Source organism: Canis lupus, chromosome 26, assembly GCF_048164855.1.
Source record: "Canis lupus baileyi chromosome 26, mCanLup2.hap1, whole genome shotgun sequence".
NCBI lineage: Eukaryota > Metazoa > Chordata > Mammalia > Carnivora > Canidae > Canis > Canis lupus.
Genome location: NC_132863.1, coordinates 25,795,597 through 25,822,413, shown reverse-complemented (window position 1 = coordinate 25,822,413; position 26,817 = coordinate 25,795,597). Strand labels below are relative to the sequence as shown.

General features: G+C 38.2%; 1 protein-coding gene across 4 annotated transcripts in view; it reads left to right on the top strand.

The window, feature by feature from the left end:
* Positions 1 to 26,817, top strand: part of PIGU (phosphatidylinositol glycan anchor biosynthesis class U) — a 94,839-nt gene that overhangs the window by 1,770 nt on the left and 66,252 nt on the right. For all 4 annotated transcript variants that reach the window (XM_072800696.1, XM_072800695.1, XM_072800697.1 and 1 more), the window contains exons 2-3: positions 12,571 to 12,635; positions 25,948 to 26,007. In XM_072800696.1, coding sequence (XP_072656797.1) covers positions 12,571 to 12,635; positions 25,948 to 26,007 — 125 coding nt within the window. The remainder of the gene's footprint in view (positions 1 to 12,570; positions 12,636 to 25,947; positions 26,008 to 26,817) is intronic.

Here is a 26,817-nt window from a genome sequence, read left to right as displayed (position 1 = left end):
TGTGTCCAGGTTTTCCAGTTGACAAATGGTTAACAAAGGTAGTAGTAATTCTTCTGTGTGATGGGGAGAATTTAGACTTGATAATCCTTGAATATAATATTTGCATATAATTATTTGTTGAACAAACTGACGTGTTTGGGTTGAAGCCACTTGATTCCTGCTGCTTCTGGATACCACAAGCCGGGCAATATTAGGCCCTCCTTTCTTTGTTCTCTTAGAGCTTTATACATACCTCTATTGAGAGCATTTCTCACTTTTTATCATAATTATTTATCTCTGGTTTCTCCACTGTACTATGAGTTCCTTATCCATTCCTAAATCCTTTGTGACTGGCATAGAGTAGTTGCATCATTACCATTGAATAAATACTGAAGAAAAGAAAACATAAGCTCTGGCTACATATAGGATGGACAAGGTGAAGGATCCAAAGATGAAGCAATGTAGTATGGTGATTAAGAGTATAGGGTCTGGTACCTTTTTTTTTTTTTTAAGTTAAACCCCAACACAGCATTTGAACTCACCACCCTGAGATCAAGACCTGAGCTAAGATCAAGAGTTGGACACTCAACTAACTGAGCTACCCAGGTGCCCCAGGTCTGAGATCTTTAAAAGGGTTTGAGTCTTTTTTTCCTCGGCCACTTATAACTGTGATCTCCAACATCAGTTTTCTCATGTGTAAAATAGGGAGTTATAATATGTACCCCATTAAATGAGATAATCCGTGTTGAAGCTCTTAGCACAATAATGAAAGCCAAAATAGCTCATTTTACATTTTGAATTTAAAATAACAGGGAGAACAGTGGTGATACTGACTGAAATATGTGAGTCAGAAAGGATAGCAGTAAATGTTGATGTCTGTATAAGGTAATAGTATGATATTCAAAGGTTTAGATCTGGAGCTTGGGGCCAGTGTCAGAGCTAGAGAGAGAGATTTGGTGTCACCCATCTAAATCTGATTGGGTCAGGATAATTATTTGTCCTGTTTCAAGCAGGGATACTGGGTGGAGGGAGGGTACAACATCTGTATCACTTGTCTTCAGAGTATACTTTGAGATGGGATATTTTAAAAAGCAAATGATTAAAAAAATAATAAAATAAAATAAAAAGCAAATGATTGTGTTTAACCCTAAAAGGCAGGCATTTTAAAAATATTTAAGTAGGAGCCCTTCTGGTTTCACATGACATTCATTATTCATCCATTTCACATGAGTTTTTTGAGTGGCCAGTTGTTTGGGTGAAGGGCTGTGGATCCAAATAGATTTTGATGAATGGACTGATTTTTTTTTTTTTTAGAGAGAGTGTGTGTGTGCATGTGCATGTGCTAGCACGGTGGTGGGGAGGGGCAGAGGGGGAGAGAGAATCTTAAATAGGCTCCGTGTCCAGTGCAGAGCCCAACTTGAGGCTTGCTTTCAGGATCCTGAAATAATGACCTGAGCCAAAAACAAGAGTTGGACACTTAACCAACTGAGCCACCCAGGTGCCCCTCACTCACTGATTTTTAATAGGAATAAATGAGAGGCTGTATACTTAGGAGATGATTCTTGTCTTCAAATGCCTAAAGGGTTTTAAATTAGCGTGTTGTCAATTCTTTCATGTGCAGATGACAGAATCCCGACTCAGACTTCCCAAATTATTATTATTTTTTTAAATAATAAATTTATTTTGTATTGGTGTTCAATTTACCAACATACAGAATAACACCCAGTGCTCATCCCATCAAGTGCCCCCCTCAGTGCCCGTCACCCATTCACCCCCACCCCCCGCCCTCCTCCCCTTCCATCACCCCTAGTTCGTTTCCCAGAGTTAGGAGTCTTTATGTTCTGTCTCCCTTTCTGATATTTCCCACACATTTCTTTTCCCTTCCCTTATATTCCCTTTCACTATTATTTATATTCCCCAAATGAATGAGAACATACAATGTTTGTCCTCCGATTGACTTACTTCACTCAGCATAATACCTTCCAGTTCCATCCATGTTGAAGCAAATGGTGGGTATTTGTCATTTCTTTTTTTTTTTTTTTTAATTTTTATTTATTTATGATAGAGAGAGAGAGAGAGAGGCAGAGACACAGGCAGAGGGAGAAGCAGGCTCCATGCACCGGGAGCCCGATGTGGGACTTGATCCGGGGTCTCCAGGATCACGCCCTGGGCCAAAGGCAGGCGCCAAACCGCTGCGCCACCCAGGGATCCCGGTATTTGTCATTTCTAATGGCTGAGTAATATTCCATTGTATACATAAACCACATCTTCTTTATCCATTCATCTTTCGTTGGACACCAAGGCTCCTTCCGCAGTTTGGCTATTGTGGACATCGCTGCTAGAAACATCGGGGTGCAGGTGTCCCGGCGTTTCATTGCATCTGAATCTTTGGGGTAAATCCCCAACAGTGCAATTGCTGGGTCGTAGGGCAGATCTATTTTTAACTCTTTGAGGAACCTCCACACAGTTTTCCAGAGTGGCTGCACCAGTTCACACTCCCACCAACAGTGCAAGAGGGTTCCCTTTTCTCCGCATCCTCTCCAACATTTGTGGTTTCCTGCCTTGTTAATGTTCCCCATTCTCACTGATGTGAGGTGGTATCTCATTGTGGTTTTGATTTGTATTTCCCTGATGGCAAGTGATGCAGAGCATTTTCTCATGTGCATGTTGGCCATGTCTATGTCTTCCTCTGTGAGATTTCTCTTTATGTCTTTTGCCCATTTCATGATTGGATTGTTTGTTTCTTTGGTGTTGAGTTTAATAAGTTCTTTTTTTTTTTTTTTTTAAGATTTATTTATTTATTCATTCAGAGACAGAGAGAGAGAAGCAGGCTCCATGCCGGGAGCCCGATGTGGGACTCGATCCCGGGTCTCCAGGATCACACCCCGGGCCGCAGGAGGCGCTAAACCGCTGTGCCATCGGGGCTGCCCGAGTTTAATAAGTTCTTTATAGATCTTGGAAACTAGCCCTTTATCTGTTTCCTTTTTTTCTTTTTTTTTAATTTTTATTTATTTATGATAGTCACAGAGAGAGAGGAGAGAGAGAGAGAGGCAGAGACATAGGCTGATGGAGAAGCAGGCTCCATGCAATGGGAGCCCCACATGGGATTCGATCCCGGGTGTCCAGGATCACGCCCTGGGCCAAAGGCAGGTGCTAAACCGCTGCGCCACCCAGGGATCCCACTAGCCCTTTATCTGGTAGGTGTTTTGCAAATATCTTCTCCCATTCTGTAGGTTGTCTTTTAGTTTTGTTGACTGTATCCTTTGCTGTGCAAAAGCTTCTTATCTTGATGAAGTCCCAATAGTTCATTTTTGCTTTTGTTTCTTTTGCCTTCGTGGATGTATCTTGCAAGAAGTTACTGTGGCTGAGTTCAAAAAGGGTGTTGCCTGTGTTCTCCTCTAGGATTTTGATGGAATCTTGTCTCACATTTAGATCTTTCATCCATTTTGAGTTTATCTTTGTGTATTTTGAAAGAGAGTGGTCTAGTTTCATTCTTCTGCATGTGGATGTCCAATTTTCCCAGCACCATTTATTGAAGAGACTGTCTTTCTTCCAGTGGACAGTCTTTCCTCCTTTATCGAATATTAGTTGACCATAAAGTTCAGGGTCTACTTCTGGGTTCTCTATTCTGTTCCACTGATCTATGTGTCTGTTTTTGTGCCAGTACCACACTGTCTTGATGACCACAGCTTTATAGTACAACCTGAAATCTGACATTGTGATGCCCCCAGATATGGTTTTCTTTTTTAAAATTCCCCTGGTTATTCGGGGTCTTTTCTGATTCCACACAAATCTTAAAATAATTTGTTCTAACTCTCTGAAGAAAGTCCATGGTATTATGATAGGGATTGCATTAAACACGTAAATTGCCCTGGGTAACATTGACATTTTCACAATATTAATTCTGCCAATCCATGAGCATGGAATATTTTTCCATCTCTTTGTGTCTTTCTCAATTTCTTTAGAAGTGTTCTATAGTTTTTAAGGTATAGATCCTTTACCTCTTTGGTTAGGTTTATTCCTAGGTATCTTATGCTTTTGGGTGCAATTGTAAATGGGATTGACTCCTTAATTTCTCTTTCTTCAGTCTCATTGTTAGTGTATAGAAATGCCATTGATTTCTGGGCATTGATTTTGTATCCTGCCATGCTGCCAAATTGCTGTGTGAGTTCTAGCAATCTTGGGTTGTAGGCTTTTGGGTTTTCTATGTAGAGTATCATGTCATCGGCGAAGAGGGAGAGTTTGACTTCTTCTTTGCAGACTGCCCAAATTATAATAAAAAGTGAACCTCCTGGCCTTTGTAACAGAACAATCCAAGGTAGATCCTGACTTCAGGCCTAACTGGATCCAGAGACTCTGTGATCTCATCAGGACTAATTCTTTCTCCATCTTGGCATGGACTAGGTTCAGGAGGGCTCTTCTTGAATATTGGCAAGATTGGCCCCTAATAGCCTCTGACTTTTATACCCTCAAAGTATCAGGTCCCTTGGAGAGGGTGACTATTCTTCAATAAGCATAACAAAAACCTTGGAACCAAGTCACATTGAACTTATTTGGGTAATATGCCAATTTGTAAGCCAAATACTGTGGTCAGCCTAAGTCATGTATCTTTTCTACTTCTGGAGCTCCTGACTGGCTCAGTGGTGGAGCGTGTGACTCTGTATCTTGATGTTGTGGGTTCATGCCCCATGTTGAGTGTAGATATCACTTAAAATAAAATCTTTAAAAATATATAGGGACACGTGGGTGGCTCAGTGGTTGGGTGTCTGCCTTTGGCTCAGGGCGTGGCCCCAGGGTCCCAGGATCAGGTCCCACATCGGGCTCCCTGCATGGAGCTTGCTTCTCCCTCTGCCTGTGTCTCTGACTTTCTTTCTTTCTCAGTCTGTGTCTCTTATAAATAAATAAATCTTAAAAAAAAAACAAAAAAACAAAAAGGAAAACCACAATGCTGCTACTAGAAAAGGGGGAAATTGATGCTGGGTGGCAAAAATAACAGATAGCCATAATAGGGAAGACCTCTTTCCTATGTCACTCATTTCTACAGACTATTGGTTTATTTGATAGTCCAACTAAAATTTATAGAGATTTCTTGCTTGACAAAATGCAAGTATGTGTTTCTTAGTTCAGTGAAAATAATAACCACACTGATGTAATGCTTTCTATGTAACAGGCCCTGTTCGAAGCGTTTTAGATATGTTTAAGAACTAATTTAATCACCAAAATGGCTCTAAGATGTAAATGGCCCTACATGTTAATTTTTTTTTTTTTTAAGATTTTATTTATTCATAAGACACACACAGAGAGGCAGAGACACAGGCAGAGGGAAAAGCAGGCTCCATGTAGGGAGCCCGATGTGGGACTCGATCCTGGAACTCCAGGACCATGCTCTGGGCCAAAGGCAGGCACCCAACCACTGAGCCACCCACGTGTCCCTATATATTTTTAAAGATTTTATTTTAAGTGATATCTACACTCAACATGGGGCATGAACCCACAACATCAAGATACAGAGTCACACTGCTGAGGCACCCAGGCGTCCCAAGCCCTATATGTTAATACCCCATTTTATTTTATTTATTTATTTATTTTTAAATTTTTATTTATTTATGATAGTCACAGAGAGAGAGAGAGACAGAGAGAGGCAGAGACATAGGCAGAGGGAGAAGCAGGCTCCATGCACCGGGAGCCCGATGTGGGATTCGATCCCGGGTCTCCAGGATCGCGCCCTGGGCCAAAGGCAGGCGCCAAACCGCTGCGCCGCCCAGGGATCCCAATACCCCATTTTATAGATGAGAAAATGAAAGCACAGAGAGATTAAGGCACATAGGTAGTGTTTTATGTGAATAGCTGGCAGTCTTTAGGCATTTCTGTTCCGCCAGAGTTCACTCTATATCATCTTGTATAGAAACTTGTTGGATGGGCAGCCCCGGTGGCTCAGCGGTTTAGCACTGCCTTCAGCCCAGGGCAGGATCTTGGAGACCTGGGATCGAGTCCCACGTTGGGCTCCCTGCATGGAGCCTGCTTCTCCCTCTCCCTGTGTCTCTGCCTCTCTCTCTCTCTCTCTCTCTCTCTCTCTCTCTCTCTCTCATGAATATATAAATAAAGTAAAAAACTTGTTGGAGATACTTTTGGAACATTCTTTTTTTTTAATGATTTTATTTATTCATGAGAGACACACAGAGAGGCAGAGACATAGGCAGAGAGAGAAGCATGCTCCATGCAGGGAGCCTGATGTGGGACTCGATCCTGGGACTCCAGGATCATCACTGGGTCAAAGGCAGATGCTCAACCGCTGAGCCACCCAGGCGTCCCTAAACGAAAGTTTTTATATGTGTTTTAGGTCTCCCTTAATCTTTAAGGTCTCCGCCTATCCCAGCTTTTTCTTTTTCTTTTTTTTTTTTTTCTGGTCTCAACAAAAGAGACAGGGTCTCGCTATGTTGCCCAGGCTGGAGTGCAGTGGCTATTCACAGGTGTGATCCCACTACTGATCAGCACGGGAGTTTTGACCTGCTCCGTTTCCGACCTGGGCCAGTTCACCCCTCCTTAGGCAACCTGGTGGTCCCCCGCTCCCTGGAGGTCACCATATTGATGCCGAACCTAGTGCGGACACCCGATTGGCATAGCGTACTACAGCCCAGAACTCCTGGGCTCAAGCGATCCTCCTGCCTCAGCCTCCTGAGTAGCTGGGACTACAGGCGCACGCCACCGCGCCCGGCCCATCTTTTTCTTATTGTTGAAGAACCCAGACTGACCTGCTGAGTTTCCTATAGTTTGGATTTTACTGATTGTAGATTCATAGTACAGTTAACATGTTCTTGCATCCTCTATATTTCCTGCAAGTTGGCACTGGATCCAGACTCTGGATACTACTACCTTTTTTTTTTTTTAGCTTTTTACTTGAAATAATTTTAGAATTACAAAACATTTGCAAAGAGAGTACAGAGAGATCCATATACTGTTCACCTGGCTTCCTTTAATGTTTACATCTTACATAATCAAGGTACAGTCTTGGAGACTAAGAGAATAACATTGTTATAATACTGTTGAACAAACTGTAGTTGTTCAGAGTTTACCTTTTATCCCATTGTTCCTTTTTGTTATAGCATTTGATTCAGGATGCCATATTGCATTTAGTTGTTATGTTTCCTCGTTCTTCTCCCATGGTTGAGAGTTTCTCAGCTCTTCATTGTCTTTTATGACCTTGACACTTTTGAAACATACTGGTCAGGTATTTTGTATAATGTTCCCCAGTTTGAGTTTGTCTGATGTTTTTTCATAGTTAGATTGAGATTATGGATTTTGGAGAAGAATTCCACTGAAGTGAAGTGATCCTCAATGTATTGGATTGGGTATATATCTTATTGAAAGATCTTATTACTGGTAATGTTATGCTTAATCCTTTGGTTATGATAGTACCTGTCTTGTTTCTCTATTGTAAAGTTGCTATCCCTTTTTAATTCATAAATATTTGGGGGATATATGTAGGGACTCTGTAAATATCTTGTTTCTCATTAAGTTTTTGCCCACTAGTTTTTGCACTTATGGGTTGATTTGCCTGCACCAATTATTACAATGGTGTTCTAATGGTGACTCTTCTATTTCCCTCATTCCCTCTTCATTTAGAATTGGGATTCTTCTGTAAGGAAGAGTTGTCCCTTCTTCCTTATTTATTCAGTCATTTATTTTATATCTGTATGGATTCATAGGTATTTATTTTATTCTCTGGATTATTATCTATATTATCTTTATTTTGGTGCTCAAATTGTTCCATCTTTGGCCATTGGGACACTTTCTGGAACCACAAGATGCTTTCTTTAGGCTTATCCAGTACTGAAATCAACCACTCCTCCAAGGAGCCCTGCTTTCTTTTATTGGATGTTATTTAGAAAGCAAGATCTGGATGCTAGGTGTGTTCATTGCTATGGGAATGACATTATCTTGGGCCTTCTGGACTAGAAATATAAGGATACTACTTCTTTTGAACAAGCTGAATGCATATCCTTCTTGATATGAGAAGCTTAAAGACAATGTTTGTCTTATGCTAAATGATATTTTTTTATGATCAACCATCGGAAAAATATATCAAGATAACTAAATAAGAATTTTTGCTTCATTCAATTTATCAGTTAAGAGTTTAGACACTTTATTAGGGTGCCTGGCTGGCTCAGTCAGTAGAGCATGTGACTCTTGATCTTGGGGTTGTAAGTTCAAGCCCCATGTTGGGTATAGAGATTACTTAAAAATAAAATCGTAAGAAGTTGAGACACTTGGGACGTGTGGGTGGCTCAGTGGTTGAGCGTCTGCCTTCGGCTCAGGGTGTGATCCCAGGGTCCTAGGATCGAGGCCCACATCGGGCTCCCCATAGGGAGCCTGCTTCTCCCTCTGCCTATGTCTCTGCCTCTCTCTGGGTGTCTCTCATGAATAAATTACTTAAATCTTAAAAAAAAAAAGTTGAGATACTTTAGCTGAAAAAAAAAACATATTTTAGAATAATTGGCAATAATTAATTAGTTTTTATAGTTAACTATTCTGAAAATTTAGTTGTTGGATAAGAATTCCATGAATCAGAAATTTTATTTAATTTCTCTGGTGTACTTTTCACAGATGTTATTTTGGGGTGTACTCTAGGAAGAAGAATGGCTTAAAGTTATGGGTTCTTTGTGTTGTTGGGTTTTTTCTTTTTAAATGAGTATTTTGTTTATTCCCCCATACAGGCATTTTATGAAACGTATTTTTTTTTATTTATTTTTATTTTTTTTTAAAGATTTTTATTTATTTATTCATGATAGTCACAGAGAGAGAGAGAGAGAGGCAGAGACACAGGCAGAGAGAGAAGCAGGCTCCATGCACCGGGGGCCCAATGTGGGATTCGATCCCGGGTCTCCAGGATCGCGCCCTGGGCCAAAGGCAGGCGCCAAACCGCTGCGCCACCCAGGCGTCCCTGAAACGTATTTTAAAATGTTCCCAGCAAAACATTATTGGGACCTTGTTATATATGTTAGAATTTGGGGCCCCTGATTATTATTTTATACATGGTGTAGATTCACTTTTATATTCTAGAGGGTTTTGTTACTCTATAACTCAGATGTTCCCAAATGTACTGTAGACCATTCCAAAGTTTTCAATCTTGTGCACCAAAATATGGACATTATAAAAAGTTTATCATAAAGATCAATTTATTCCAGTGAAAATATTTTGAGTTTATGTTCTTCCTATACTTTTTAATGCTATAGATGGTGGTAGTAAATGGTAGTGTTTTTTTTGTTTGTTTGTTTGTTTGTTTTTTAACGTTTTTTACATGAGGTTGACTCTTCCCTCAGGTCAATTATCTATTAAGTAATATGAGATCATATTTAATCATGAAGATAGCAGAGCCATATTCCAGGTACTTGCCAGAGAACACATTAACAAATTCATAGGTGTACAATGTCTAGCAAAGGCATATCTGAGAGAAATTACGTTTCGGACAACTGACTGAAAGTATACAATTTGTTCTTCTGGCTACATACTGAAGAATCTCCCTCTGGATTAAACCAGTGAAGAAAAATAAATAAATAAATAAACAAACAAACAAACAAACAAACAAACCAGTGAAGAATTATGACCCTGGACAGCATCTTTTTGGTCCTTTGTTGAGTTGCTTTTACTGCTCTGTGGTCAGATGCTATTGGCTAAGTGGGGAGTTACCCTGTGAAGTGGCCTGATGAATCATGTCCTTGGGTCTACAGTAAAGATATTAGTGAAGGGTTTAATAATTGTGTTACACAGCAACCTCTTTATGTGGCTCCTTGGGGGAAGTTTCTTTTTAGTCCTCGTATAAGGATGGGTTATAGCTGTCTTGAGCAATAGCATTTATTTTACAGCCAGTATGTGTAACTGTGTAACTGATTACGTTTCTTTCTAGGGTGGGTCCATGAAGTTTAAAGCCATATTTAAGACCCACTCATTATAAATATATAGTTGTTGTTTTTTTTCTTCAAATAGGCTTTGTAGCTTTGGTTTTGTTTTGTGTATCTTTGAATTGGTAATTCAGTCACAGGTTTCAGAAATCAAAGGTACAGAAGACAATATGATTAAAAGGCACCTTTCCACACTTTCCTTTAACCACCCATTTGTGTTCCTGGAGGGACCAGTTTCTTACATGTACTTCTGAGACATTGTAGGCATATATAAGCTCATACATTTTGTAGTTTCTGTGTGTCCCTTTCATATTTTTTCTTACCCTTCACTCAGTGTCTTTTAAATTTTTCCTGTTTCTAGTAATTATGAGTTAATGCTCATTGCTAATGATTCAGAAAATGAAGAAAAGGTAAAAGAAACCAAATATTTTCTATAATCTTATCAGCAGAGATGGTTGCTATATTTAAAATTTTTTTAAAAGATTTTATTTATTTATTCATGAGAGACACAGAGAGAGGCAGAGACACAGGCAGAGAAAGAAGCAGGCTCCACGCCGGGAGCCCAATGTGGGACTCGATCCCGGGTCTCTAGGATTACACCCTGGGCTAAAAGGCAGCACTAAACCGCTGGGCCACAGGGGCTGCCCTATTTAAAAAACAAAACAAACAAACAAAAAAAAACACATTTTTTTAAAGATTTTATTTATTTATTCATGAGAGACAGAGAGAGGCAGACACAGGCAGAGGGAGAAGGAGGCTCCATGTAGGGAGCCCAACGTGGGACTCGATCCCGGGTCTCCAGGATCATGCCCTGGGCTGAAGGCAGTGCTAAACCGCTGAGCCACCCGGGCTGCCCTATATTAAAATTTTTAATATCTAAGTTTTATGCTTATTTTGAGATATTCTCATTGAATACATATATTCATTTTCTCTCAGTTAAATGGATTAAGGCTTATAAATACTTAAATAAAATTCGATCATATTGACATGCTGTGTTATGTCCTTTTCATTGAAGAATATTTCACGGACATCTTTCATTCAGTAAATGATTATCTGTAATATAACTTTTAATTTTAACTCTTAACTTTGAAATAATTTTAAATTTTCAAAAGGTTGCAAAAATAGTACAAAGAATTCCTGTTTACCCTTCACTCAGCATCTTCTAATGTTAACATCCCACATAATACACTGACCTAAACCAGAAGATTAACATTCATACAATATTAATATCTATTATTAGAATTTTATCAGTTGTACCACTAATGTGATCCAAGATTTTTGTGGTCCAAGATTCAGTCCAAGATCCCACATTACATTCAGTTATTGTGTATCCTTAGTCTCTTCCAATCTGGAATACTTCCTCAGACTTAATATTTTCTTTCTTTTCTCTTACTTTCTTTTAGAGAGCATAAGTAAATTGAGGGGAGGGAAAGAGGATCTCAAGCAGATTCCCTGCTGAGCACAGAGCCGGACCTGGGGCTCCATCCCACGACCCTGAGATCATAACCTGAGCCAAAATCAAGAGTCAGACTCAACCAATTGAGCCACTCAGGCGCCCCTTAATACTTTTAAAGAGCACTGTCCGGTTATTTTGTCTCTTGATTTGGGTTTGCCTGGTGTTTTCTCATGATTAGATTGAAGTTATGCTTTTTTGGCAAGGATACACATTTTTGGCATAAGGACCACAGAAGTGTTTTTTTCCCTACTCAGTGAATCATTTCAGGAAGTACTTGATGTTGATAGTGTGAACTGTTCAACGTATTGCTGGTGATGTTAACTGTGGTCACACAATTAAAGTAGTGAATGCCAAGTTTGTCCACGTAAAATTATTTTCCCCTTGCAAATATGGTTTCTCATATTTTTACTCACTGATTTTAGTATCCCTAACAATCTTGTCTTTCAATATTATTACTGTGGGGTCTGCCAACTGGTGATTTTCTATTTCCACCTTTCCTTCTACATTTGATATTTATCATTCTCTGTAAGAAAGAGCTTTCTTTTCTCTTCCACTTATCTATTTATTCAGTTATTTATATCACAGTATGATTTTTAACTATAAAGTGTTTCTATCTAGGTATCTATACATACACATGTATACATATAATTCATTTAGGTAAATCTCTACTAATGGAAATTAGGATTATTTTTTATTTTTCAGTCCTCTGAGCACTGTAATAAACATACAGTTATTTCCCTAGGATAAATTGTTGTAAGAACAATCATTTCAGTGTCAAAAGACATATACTTTAAAAGTACATATTTCTATGTAGAAAAGTTAATACATGTCAGTCAAATATGCAGCACATAAAAGTGACTGCCCATTTCCCCACACTAGGAACAGCATTTCTCACCAGCTTCTAATTTGTTGTCATATTTTCGGGAATAGAGCAAAGTATACATAAACACTTTTTAGAGTGGGTAGAAATTACAAGGAAATCAGAGAAAGGTCATAGTTTAACGTAAAACTTTCTCCTGAGAGTTGCCCCACAGTGGAAAGGAATGTTCTTTATGGAAAAAAGTTCCACATCATCTGAAGTGTTCAAGGTTTACAGCCACTTGCTGGGAATGAGGTAAAGGGGGTTGGACATACCGTGAGGCCCTTCTTGTTCCTGGGAGTATCTAACTCTTTGGTCTTTGGCCATCTGCATATGTCTCTGAAGTAAGCGTGAACTTGGATGTTTTTACTTTTCAGTGGTTGAAGGCCTCTCACTGTTGGACTTGGGAGTGTCTCCGTATTCTGGAGCAGTATTTCATGAAGTAAGTGTTCTTGTTTTCTTTTCTGAGTACTAAGAGTAGTTTATAGTCACAAATACCAAAGTCTAACCTCTGTTTTGTACAAATATTTGAAAAGATCTATTTTTGAAAATCATGTTTAGAAACAGACCTTTTTTAGATGTCCTCTGCATAGGAAGGAGATTTCACAATTGCAGTGGAACTGATCCAGATTAAGATTGTAATTTGGGAAAGCAGATGAGACTTCTGTAGAAGTTACCATTTTTATTGGCAAATAAATTGTAAAAAGTTCCCAGTTCACAAATACGTTGTACGCTAATTGTCATGTAATTGGTTTTTTGGAACATGCTTTCTCATGAAAACTGTGTCAGCAATGCTGGTTTTTTTCTTTTATTTTTTTAAAGATTTTATTTATTTATTCATGAGACACAGAGAGACAGAGAGGGGCAGAGACACAGGCAGAGGGAAAAGCAGGCTCTATGCAGAGAGCCTGACTTGGGATTTGATCCCGGGTCTCCGGGATCACACCCTGGGCTGAAGGCGGCGCTAAACCACTGAGCCACCCAGGCTGCCCAACAATGCTGGTTTCTTAGAAAGCCCACAAGAACCTATTTAACCCATAACATTAGTTCTTAAAACAGTAAAATCATTCTTAGGTCACCATCATCTCTTGCTTGGGTTCCTGCAACAGCTTCCTGACAAGGCTTTCTCCATTCAGTCTTGCTCCTTTACTTTTTATTCTGCAGCCAGAGTTATCTTTCTGAAATGTGAATCTGAATGTTGTTAGTGTCCTGCTTAGTACCTTTGCTCACCACTGAATCCAAGATAAAAACCAGACAGTGGCATACAAAGCCCTGTGGGTCCTGCTTACATTAACCACATTTCTTTCTTTCTTTTTTTTTTTTTTAAAGATTTTATTTATTTATTCATGACAGACACAGAGAAAGAGAGAGAAAGAGGCAGAGACATAGGCAGAGGGAGAAGGAGGCTCCATGCAGGGAGGCCCGTGGGACTCGATCCCAGGTCTCCAGGATCACACCTTGGGCTCAAGGTGGCACTAAACTGCTGGGCCATCGGGGCTGCCCTAACCACATTTCTTTCCACTCTCCCTTCCCCATTATTTTTTTTTTTTTAATTTTTTCCCCTCCCCATTACTATTGGCTATATCGTTTTAAAGTAGAAGTCTTCTAATTTGAATTCTTAACCCCTCATTATTTATTTATTTATTATTTTTTTTAACCCCTCATTTTTACAATTGTCTCCCTCACACATACTTTGAGAACAACTTTTTTCTTTCTTTTCTTTTTTTTTTTTTTTTTTTTTTTTTTGTTCTTCTGTCTAGTTTTCTGAAAGCATTCAGCCTGGTTCTCATGGAGATAACAACTAGCTTTTGCATTCTTATTTCATTAGTTTTGTATTACTATCTAATTGAACCACAATAATAAGAACTGCTAGCAGAAACAGGGACAATTTAAGACTCTTAATAAGCACACAATTCAGTTATTGGGAACAGATGTGTGTGTGCATATGAAAGCATAGTCCACTAGCCATGAGGGCTTGGTGTGCGGTAGTCGTTGGGCAGTATGTTTTCTAGACAGAATAGGAACCCCTTGAGAGAGTTCTAACATATTTCCATTATGCCCCAATACTATAATCTCTCTTACCTATGTGCTTTTGCTCATTTTGTTGTCCCTTTATGGAGCGCTATTTTTCCCTCTTTTTGTGATTGGCTCTATTATTTAGGTATTAACTTAGATTTTACCTCCTTCTAGAAGCCATTCCTCATCACCTAGACTGATTAGTTGTTCTTCCTGAACATCTTCCAAAGCATCTTGTGCTTATACTTTTAGTGGTTCATATATTACTCTTGAAATTGCCTCAAAACTTGTTTTACATATCATGACATATATTCCTCAGAACAAGTACTGGCAACTTTTCACTCAGTATTCCTAGTGCCTGACTCTATACCCATATATGTATTCCAATCCCTCCCTTTCTTCTCTCTTTTAATAAAGTTTTGTTAACTACATACCCAATGCCAGCTACCCTGCTAGATGCTAGGGATACAAAACAAGACGCAGTCCTTGGCCTCATGGTATTTATTTCTGAGAGCAACAAATAGTAAATAGTAAAAAGGAAACAGATTTCAGAGCAAAGAATATCACCATAAAGATGGTTATTTCATAATATTATTCATCAAGAGAACATAACAATCCTCATGTTTATGCACCTGACATCAGAGTTTCAGAATACATAAAGAGTGACAGAACCGCAGGAGAAATAGATGAATCCACAATTATAGTCAGAGATTTCAATATCCCTCTCTCAAGGATTAATACCATAAGCAGACAGAAAATCAACAAGGATGTGGAAGCCTGGAATAGGATGTCAACCAGCTTGACCTCATTGACATTTATATAATATTCTATTCAACAATAGCAAAACACATAATCTTTTCAAGTGTACATGGAACATGTACAAGATAGACCATATTCTGGGTCATAAAACAAGGCCCAATGAATTTAAAAGGATTAAAATCATACAAAGTATATTCTCTGACCTCAATGGAATTAAATAAAAAATTAATACTAGGAAGATGTCTGAAAAATCTCCAATTATTTGGAAACTAAGTAACATGCTCCTCAATAACCTATGGATCAAAGAAGAAATCAGAAGGGAAATTAGTATATTGAACTGAATGAAAATGAAAACACAACCAATCAAAATATGTGGGATGTCACTAAGCAGTACTTGGGGGAAATATATAGTGCTAAATGCCTCTATTGGAAAAGAAGAAAGGTCTCAAATTGATGACCCCTGTTTCTACCTTAAGAAACTAGAAAAAGAAGATAAATTTACCTCAAACTAAGCAGAATAAAAGAAATGAGATCTGAGTGGAAACAAACAAAATGAACATAATAGCAAAAAACACTGAAACACAATTAGTTCTTTGAGATGAACAATAAAATTGATAAACATTTGGGAACGAGGATATATATTCAGTATCTTGGTTGACTTTTCATGAGTGTATACATAGGTCAAAACTTATCAAATTGTGTACTTTAAATATGTGCAGTTTATTTTATACTCATTATACTTCTATAAGGCTGAAGTTAAGAAAAAGTGGGGGCAGCCCAGGTGGCTCAGGGATTTAGTGCTGCCTTCAGCCCGGGGCCCGATCCTGGAGACCTGGGATCGAGTCCCATATCGGGCTCCCTGCATGGAGCCTGCTTCTCCCTCTTCCTGCCTCTCTCTCTCTCTCTCTCTCTGTCTCTCATGAATAAGTAAATAAAATCCAAAAAAAGAAAAAAAAAAAGAAAAAGTGGGATTTCAGTTAAATCATAAATAAGTACATGTAGAAAAATAAAACTGAGTACAGGGTAAAGAGTGATGGTCATGTATGTGTCCGTATTTTATAGTGTGTTCAAGGAAGACACTCCAAGGAAGTGAAATTTGAATAAATGATCTAAATGAAGTTAACAAGCCATATATGATGACTTCCCTGATTTGGGAATGTGGTTGGCATTTGTGAGAAGAAGGCAAGTGTTGCTAAGGCAGAATGAGCAAAGAGGAAAATATTAAAGACAAGTTGTGAGAAGTTAGGAGTCAGATTATGTAGCAGTTTTTATAGACATGGTAGTTCAGATTATCTATTTTTAATATAATTATTTTTAATGTCTAGAATTTATAATATGAAGGTGAGAGCTTCTTCCCAGACTCAAGTTTATAAATTCTCAATTGGCTGGTGAGCCCAGTTAGGATACTTCTTGTCTGATTTAGTTTCTAGGAAGACTTCATTCAAATCCTCAATGGTCATTTGATCAAATGGAATTATGTTCTTCATCTTCTCCAGCTCTATCATATTCCTTATTCCTGGAGAGAGACCAAAACTCAGCACAACTTTTTACATCTTTTTTCGTCAGCATCCTGGAATAGGAAGATCATTTAACTTCTCAAAGTCATTTGCCAAGCCAGCCTTTACCACACTGGCCATGTGTAAGTCTAATTGATAGCAGGTAGATTCTTAGGTAGAGTAGCCAGCTTGGTGGTAAGGGTCTCATTCCAGGACTTTAGGAAGTTAAGTGGTCTTTTGGTCTTGGGTTATGATCTCCCTAAGGATTACTCAGTAAATGCCTTTCATTTTTATTTTTATTGATTGATTGATTGATTTAAAAGATTAAGTAGTAGATTAAGTAGTCTCTGCATCCATACATCCAGCATGGGACTTGAGCTCATAACCTCAGATCAGGAGTCACATGTTTTACCGATTGAGCCAGCCAGGTGCCCCTAAATGCCTCTTAGAACAAGTTTTTGCTCAGCCATCTTGAGATCATTTACCAGCCCTGGTGGTCCACAGTAGCAACCGGATTTTGTTTTTACTATGCTGAGAAAATGGAGACTTTTAAACCAGGAGAGAAGTGATTATATTTATTTTACATTTAAGAAACACTGCTGTGGATACTGTGAGGGTAATTGACTGTAGGGGCAAGAGGTAAAGCAGGGAAAAAGATTAGGATGGATGCTTAGGCAGTAGTTTAAGAAGATGATGGCGGCTTGTAGCAGTGTGGTAACAACAAAGATGTTGAAAAGCGATTAGATTCTTTGAAAAAGTACTTAGGGTAGCCGGGGTGGCTCAGCAGTTTAGCACCGCCTTTGGCCCAGGGCGTGACTCCGGGGTCCTGGGATCGAGTCCCACATCGGGCTCCCTGCAGGGAGCCTGCTTCTCCCTCTGCCTGTGTCTCTGCCTCTCTCTCTGTCTCTCATGAATAAATAAATAAACTTATAGTTATAAAAACAATTAAAAATAAAATTTAAAAGTAATTAGGGGGACACCTGGGTGGCTCAGTGGTTGGGTGTCTGCCTTCGGCTCAGGGTGTGATCCTGGAGTCCTGGATCAAGTCCCATATCAGGCTCCCTGCATGGAGCCTGCTTCTCCCTCTGCCTATGTCTCTTCCTCTCTGTGTGTATGTCTCTAATGAATAAATAAATAAAATATTTTTTAAAAAGTAATTAGATTTTAGTCATATTTTTAGAATTAGACCTATTAATAGATTTTATATGAGATATGAAAGCAAGAGAGAATTCAAAGATATGATTCAAAGATAGTACGTTCTTGTCCTGAACAACTGAGTGAATGGTGGTATTATTTAGTGAGATGAGGCATACTGAGGGAGGAGCAGGTTTTAATGGGGTGGGAAATAAGAGTTCAGATTTCACCATATTAAGTATAAAGACATCCAAATGATGATGTTAAGCCAATTGGCTATACAAATGTGAAACTTGAGAGGTTCAGGCTGGAGATATAAAATTGGGATCTGTCAATCTATAGATGATACTTGACAATGGGCTTATTGTGATCACTTGGTGTGATAGCCAGCTTCCATGATGGCTCCCAAAAATTTCTAACTCCTGGTATTCACACTTGTAGTCCTCTTTTACATTGTACCAGAGTTGGCTCATGTGACCAGTAAAATATGGCAGAAATGATGGTATGTCATTTCCTAGATTAGGTTATAAAAGACCCTGTGGCTTATATCTTGGACTTTTCTGTTTTGATAAGACAGAGAATAGACAACCTTTATGAGGAGTTTGGCTCTAAAGGAAGATCAAGGAAATGGTATAGTAGCTGAAGGCAGATATATAGGAAAGACATTTTATTTTTTATTATTTTTTTAAAAGATTTTATTTATTTGAGAAAGAGAGCACATGAGCAGTGAGGGGAGGGGCAGAGGGAGAGGAAGAAGCAGACCTTCTCCCAGCAGGAAGCCCTACTTGGGGCTGAATCCCAGGGCCCCAAGATCATGACCTGAACCAGAGGCAGACAGCCAACCGACTGAGCCACCTAGGAACCCTGGAAAGACATTTTAAATATGAGAATCTGCCCTATATTTATCACAGCATAGCCATGATATGGAAGCAACCCAAGTGTCCAGGGATAGTTAAATGGACATGCGCACACTCAAACCTACCCATACTTACACACACAGTGGAATATTATTCAGCCATTAAAAAAGAGTGAGATCTTGGTATTTGCAACAACATGGATAGACCTAGAGGGCATTGTGCTAAGTTAAATAAGTCAGGCAGAGAAAGACAAATATCATATGTTTTCACTTATATGTGGAATCCAAAAAAACAAAGCAGGGGGCGCCTAGGTTGCTCATTTGGTTAAGTGTCTGACTCTTGATCGTGAGTTCAAGCTTGAAGTTGGGCTCCATGGTTGGCATGGAGCCTACTTTAAATAAATAAATAGAAAGCCTGCTTTAGATAGATAGATAGATAGATAGATAGATAGATAGATAGATAGATAGATAGATAGATAATAGATAGATAGATAGATAGAAAGAATAACAAGTGAATAAGCAAACAGAAAGGAGAAACAGACTCATAAATACAGAGAACAAACTGATAGTTACCAGAGTGGAAGGGGGTGTGGAGGTGGACAAAATAGGTGAAAGGGAGTGGGAGATACAGGCTTTCAGTTAAGGAATAAAAGGTACAGCATAGGAAATATAGTCTGTGGTATTATAGTAGCATTGTATGGTGACATGATAGCCACACTTGGGGGAAACATAGCATAATGTATAAACTTGTTGAATCACTGTGTTGTACACCTGAAACTAATGTAACACTGTGTCAACTACACTTTAATGAAAAAAATTATGTGGGAGAACCTGGCTAGCTCAGTCAGTAGGCTCTGTTTTTTAGAGCCTACTTAAAAAACAGGAAGAAAAATAAAAACAGAGGGGGACAAATCATAAGAGACTCAAGTATAGGAAACAAACTGAGGGTTCCTGGAAGGGTGGTGGTTAGAGAGATGGAGTAATTGGGTGATGGGCATTAAGGAGGGCACTTGATGTAATGAGCACTGCAACTTGTGGATCACTAAATTCTACCCCTGAAACTAATAATACACGATGTATTAGCTAAGTTTAATTTAAATACAATATTTAAAGAAAGAAATAACATATAAAAACTATCAAAATTTAAGAAAATAAAATACCAAAAAACCAAGAGAATCTGCATATTTAGTTGCTGATGGGAATAATCCTGTGGATAGAGAATTGATGTTGTAAGAAAGGATAATTGAATGAGCAGTATCTTTGAGGAGGCAAGAAGGGATATAGTTCATAAGGGGAGGATTTGACTTCAGCTAAGAGGAAAGGAAGTTTGTTCATTGTTAATGGGTGATAGGGAATATAGGTATAGATACAGGAAGTTGGTTAACTGGATAGTGGGAAAATAAGGTGGTTCTCATTTAATTGCTTTTCTCAGTAAAATAAGAAATGAGGTTGTCATTTGGAAGTGACAAGTGGGGAGGAAAGCTGAAGGTTGAGGATAGGGCAAGATGTGAAAAGTCCTTTTCAGAAAAAATATGTCAAACAAATGAATGGAAGAGCCATATCTAGTCATATAACCATTATTTAAAATGTTTCTGTGAGAAAATGCATTCTTACTCCTCACCAGTATATGGTTGGGTGTTTTTACGTGTAAATAAAAGGGGATAATGATATGAGATAGTAATTTCTAACTACAAGAAGCCTTGTTAACTCTATACTTGTGTAAAATAACCCCTTTACCACTGAACAATTGCTTACACCAAACATAGTGGGGATGACCTCAAAGTCAGAGTCCCTTGCTTCTTTCCTGATTATGAGTTAATTTGCCTGTAAGCTCAGTGTTCATAAATATAGAGATATCTATATTTCAATAGTTTCTTTAAGTAATAAAACATAAATAAATAAAATTATGTCAAACCAAGTGAAAAGAACACTTTGGAAGATAAAGTTCATCGTTGCTTTGCTTTTTTTCCTTTTCTAGTCTACAGGCAGTTTTATTATCTAGTTCTTAGGGAAATGTAAAAGTGGAGAAGAAAAATTTGCACAGAGAAAAAGAGAATTTGGCAACCATGTTAGATTCTATGACTACCTTCGGCAGATGTTTCTATTTTCTGTGGTTAGCCAAGTACTGATTGTAAAATTGTGAGTTCGTTCATATTTACTCTACCCTGATTGGGAATGGTCACCGACATGAAAACAGCATGAAGACAAATTATATTGACTGTATACTTCTCTATAATAATATATATAATTAAACTAACTACTATGTACCTGTTAGCTCATTATGGAAACCAGCCCATTTGCTGATAGGCTTTTTGAGAATTATTTGTTTTGTAATTTCGGAGACCTACTTCGTCCCATTCTAAACTATCTAAAGCATCAAAACACTTTGAAAGCAGGTTATTGGTAATCTAAATATCAAGTTACTACTTCTTACTAACAAAGATAAATGCAAAAAGAATCCATTAGTAGATAGTTATAAAAAGTTTAATTCTTTTAGAACTTTGAAAGGCAAAGTTGATGCCTTTGTGTTTTTGTTTTTTGTTTTTTTTTGTTTTGTTTTTGTTTTTTAAAACAGGAGGTTGCGGCAGCCTGGGTGGCTCAGTGGTTTAGCGCCGCCTTCAGCCCAGGGCCTGATCCTGGAGACCCAGGATCAAGTCCCACATGGGGCTCCCTGCATGGAGCCTGCTTCTCCCTCTGCCTGGGTCTCTGCCTCTCTCTCTCTCTCTCTCTCTCTCTCTGTGTGTGTGTCTCTCATGAATAAATAAATCTTTAAAAAAAAAAGAATAGAAAACAGGAGGTAACAAGTTGATTTCAGACAGCTAACATACTGACGTTTACTGTATGTGTGTTGGACACTGTGCTAAACACTTTGTGCCCATTACCACTTACTCCTCCCAAGAACTTTGTGAAATAGATCATATTCTTATTTTATAAATGAGGACTCTAAGGCTTAGAGAGAGAAAAGGTATACACATGGAACCTTGCTTTAAACCTGAGTTTGATCCCAAATCCTTGTTCTTTCTACCACACTCACTTGCTGTCCCTAAAAAGCCTGTAGTGACCTTTGCAATATTATAGGACACATTTTTGCATGTGGTTGCCAGAGGTGCTCCTGAGTCACCGGCAAGGGCTCACTAAAACCAAGTCATGTACTATTCTTCTGGTTCTGGTAGATTGGTGAACTGGCCAACTCTCAGTAGGCCAACTCTCCTGCTGTTTTATGGTATTGGAAAGTATCAAGATAGCCAGGATTGAGGGACTGAGATCCTAGAGAGGAAGGTACCAAATGTGAGACTGAGAGTCTGTACTGCTTTCTCCTTAATGCATTTATCAATATGTAAGTGCCACAGGCTGAGACCAGAGAAAGAAAGGAAATTGATGGTTAAGAGGCTAAAGAGCTAAGCAGAGCTATTGTCAGTCTCACAGTGCTAGAGAACTACAAATTCAAGTGCGTGGTCAACCAAAGTGGCAGGGCTCTGGTAAAGGTTTGGCAGCGGTGGTGGCTGCTGCTTCTTCTGTTTCTCCTCCTCCTCCTTCTCCTCCTCCTCCTCCTCCCCCTCCTTCTTCTTCTTCCTCCTCCTCCTCCTTCTTCTTCTTCTAAGATTTTATTTCTTTATTCATGAGAGACAGAGAGAGAGGGGCAGAGACATAGGCAGAGGGAGAAGCAGGCTCCCCATGGAAGCAGGTTCCCTGTGGGGAGCCTGATGTGGGACTCGATCCCAGGACCCTGGGATCACGACCTGAGCCAATGGCAGATGCTCAGCCACTGAGCCACCCAGGTGCCCAGGTCTTGGCTTCCAGTTGGGTCCTCTGAAGGACTACACTGAATGGAGGAATAAGGGTAGACCACATATAGATTAGTCTTAACAAAAACTAAATTCAGCTTAATTAGCTAGCTCTAATTAGATTAAGGTGATGCAATTCTGTTTTAATTGCTTGCCAGAAGTTGAAGAAATCCTTTCTGGAGGAAAACACCTCATATAGGACCTCTACAATGTCCATCATTCATTCAAAATTTACCAAGCATAGGGATAGAAAAAAATAGGCACTAAAGATTCACAGGTAATGCAGATACTGGAGTTATCAAACTTGGACTCTAAAATAACAATGCCAGTGATTAATATGCACAAAAAATAAGTCCAAGGTAGAGAATTTATCTCTGGGAACTGGAATATATAATAATGAATCAAATGGAAATTCTAGAACTGGGAAGCATAATAGCAAATTAAGAATGCAATAGGCAAATTTAACAGCAGATTAAACAAAGCTAAAGGAGGATTTGTGATCTGGAAGATAGATCTATATAAAATACCTAGACTAAAGCTTGGAGAGAAAAGGATAGAAAACAGAAAAAAGGGATCCCTGGGTGGCGCAGCAGTTTGGCGCCTGCCTTTGGCCCAGGGCGCGATCCTGGAGACCCGGGATCGAATCCCACGTCGGGCTCCCGGTGCATGGAGCCTGCTTCTCCCTCTGCCTGTGTGTGTCTCTGCCTCTCTCTCTCTCTCTCTGTGTGACTATCATAAATAAATAAAAAGTAAAAAAAGAAAAATAAAAAAAAAGAAAACAGAAAAAAAAAGAGATCTATGAGATATAGTAAAAAGGTTTAACATACATATAAATGGAACTCCATGGGAGAAGAGACAAAATGAGGCAGAAACAATATTGGAAGAGATTAGTAGTGGAAACGTTTTTCAAAATTTATGAAATATTTCAATTCAAGAAGCTCTATAAACCCAAGCAGGATAAATTCAAAGAAAAACATACATTTTAACAAAACTGCTCAAAATCAAGGACAAATTTCAAGCAGCCAAAGGAGACATTATCTCTCAGAGATGAAGGTAAAGACATTTGCAAGAGAATAAAAACTGATAGAATTTGTTTCCAGCATTTAAAAAATTATAAAAAGGCAGGATTATGGTCTTCAACAGCATCATGGAATATAAGAAGGAATAAGTAACAGTGAAAAAGGTAGATATGTGGGTAAATCTAAATAAATATTGGCTGTATAAAACAATAATAATGCTTTATGGGTTTAAAATACATGTAGAATTAAAGCTATAGCACCAGTAGCAGAAAAGGTTGAGAGTAGCTATATAGATTTAAGGTATTCAAAGATCCTTATATGATCTAGAAGGTAGTAAAAGTAGTCACTTATATTACATGCTAATTAAAGTCAAAGACCTATTCCATAATTTGTGGGTTAATCACTGAAAGAATGGTAGCTAAGTGTATAACCAATAAGCTAGTAGAGGAGAAAATGGAATAATAAAAAATAATGCAGAAGCAAGCAAGAAAGAGAAAATGGGACAAATGGAAAATAGTAAGATGGTAAACACAAATACATCAGTAATTATATTAAATGTAAATAGACTAAAAAACTAAAAGATAACAGTTGTGAGATTAAAGAAAATAATTATTTGCTGCTTTTAAGAAACATATAAGGACATACAAAAAAGTAGAGTGTAAATATATAGGAAAAGATATATCGATCAAACATTAACCCAAAGAAGCTGATGTAGATATACAGACATCGGAAAAAGAAGACTTTAAGGCAGTAAACATTATTAGAGGTAAAGAGGATTATTTTATAATGATAAATATAAGAGTTTACCCAGAAGATACAGTAATTCTTCATGTAAATATATCTAACTACATAGCTTCAAAATATATAAGGCAGAAATGACATAACTAAAAAGAGAAGTAGACAAATCCAGTCATGGAGATTTTTAATATACTTCTGTCAATCACCTGATACAACTAACAGACAAAAGAAATCAGTAAGGATATAGAAGATTTGAACAAATTATTAACATAGTTAACCTAAGTGTTATGTATAGAATGCTGCACCCAGAAGTATTAGTATGCACATTCTTTTCTTTTCCAGTGTACATGGAATATTTACCAAAATTGACCATATAATGGACCATACAGCAAGTCACAACACATTTTAAATTATTGAAATGATAGAGTATTTCCTAAGACCACAGTAGAATTAAGCTAGAAATAAATTATAAAAATATAAAAAGAAAACTTAAAATAATTGGAAATTATACAGTATACATTTCTCAAAGAAGAAATCTCAGTGAAAATCAGAGGTTTTTTAAAAAATATTTCATTTATTTATTTATGAGAGAGACAGAGGCAGACACAGGCAGAGAGAGAAGCAGGCTCCATGCAGGGAGCCCAATGTCAGACTTGATCCTGGGATTCCAGGATCACGCCCTGGGCTGAAGGCAGATGCTCAACCACTGAGCCACCCAGGCATCCCGAAAATCAGAGTATTTTGAAATGAATGATATTGAAAAGCCAACATTTCAAAATCTGTGTGATGCAGCTAAAGCCATATTCAATGGAACATTTATTGATTTAAATGACTACATTAGGAAAGAAGAAAGCCTAAATATCAGTGATCTATGTATCATTAGAAAAAGAAAAAGTAGTTGTACCCAGAAGAGATTGAAGGAAGGATTATATATTGTATTATAAAGTTAGGAAATTAATGAAATAGAAAACAAAAGTATATTATTCAGAAAAGCCCAAAGTTTGTTCCTTGAAAGACTGATTAAATTGAGAAATCTTTGACAAAATTGTCTAGATTAAAGAGAGAAGGTACAAATTACCAATATTGGGGATGAAAAAGGGAAAATCACTATAAAATAAAAATTATATATTATTAATTAAATATGACAGTAAATTTGAAAATTTAGATGAAATGGACAAAATCTATAACTTACCTAAACTGGCAAGAAAAAATAGCAAATCTGAATAGTGTTTTGTGATAGAAATTGAATCTGTAATAAAAATATTTTAAAGAGGGCAGCCCGGGTGGCTCAGCAGTTTAGCGTCACCTCGGCCCAGAGCCTGATCCTGGAGATCCGGTATTGAGTTCCACATCAGGCTCCCAGCATAGAGCCTGCTTCTCCCTCTGCCTGTGTCTCTGCCTCTCTCTCTCTCTCTCTCTCCCTCTCTGTCTCTCATGAATAAATAAATGAAATCTTTTTAAAAAAATCTCTTAATGAAAACTCATGCCAGGATGACTTCACAGTGAGCAAATTTCCCCCAGTATATGAGGAGGCAATAACACTAATGATATAAAACATCTCAGAGGACAAGAGGCAGTAAAAGATTTCCCAATTTATCTTATGATTTCAGTAATCTTGGTCCACTATGGAGTTTCCCTTGGTTATTCTGTATGGCTTAGATCTAAAACTTACCTCGTACCTTTAATATGTTTACAGTTCCTCAACAGATATTTAACACATGTTGTATTTTGTCCTCTTTACTCAGTTCAGCAGATAGTCCCCATGGCAAAAAATGATCCAGTGACCCTAAATTATTCTCCCTTGTATGGACACTGGCCAACTACTACAGAACAGTATTCTTGGAAAGAGAGATTTTTGCTGAGAGAATAGCTTCTTTCCCATTCCCTGCTCTGGAAACTGATAATAATAAGATTTAAATTAATTTATTTGTTGTTTGTTTTTCTCCTACAGACTCCATTAATAATATACCTCTTTCATTTCCTGATTGACTATGCTGAATTGGTATTTATGGTAAGTAACCTTCCATGTAAAAGCAATATGTATATATCTTTAGAGTCTTTTATCTTGTCATTTTTGAGAAAAATTATCTTTGGGGAGCTGAGGAGTTTCTGAGAGTATAAAAGCAAAAACCTATCCTTAATTTGAATTCAAGGAACTATGATAGTATTATGGAAGTACGGGGAGTAGTCTGACATCTGACCACTTCCAATTCCTTATACTTGCTTTCTGGACTATGTAGTCTCAAACTTTGTAGCACCAAGATTCTATGATTGGTTTTAATTGTGGTGCCAGTATAGAGGCACCTCAATTTCCTAAGCCAGTATAGAGGCACCTGAATTTCCTAAGCATTCTGCCAAGAGATTCCATGCAGTGGACATAGGCCTGATGAGACTCTCAGGGGCAATAACCTTCAAAGCTGAGATGACAAGGCTGTTTTGAGAGATAGTAATTTGGAACACTTGCCTTATTATGTAGGGTTGAAAATCTGGGTCAGGTAGGAGGTGTACTGAAGTCTTCCTTAATCGTTATAACGGCTGCTGTTTATTGAGGACTTACTTCATGCTAGGCACTTGACACATCAGGCCTGCAGAACCCTGGATGTTATTCCTGTTTTACAGAAGACTTAAGTAACTTGCAGTGAAAAAACAAATGGATACACCAAGCTAACATAAACCTTGATGGGTGACAGTCCTCAGGGTTTTCTAGTCACATCTCCCTCAAGGCTTTATCTTTGGGTAGTCAAAGCGAGAGTTGAGGTTCTGCCTGACTGTAAGACTTCATTACCGAATAGGCCACCACCATCCAAAAGCTCTAGGCCCT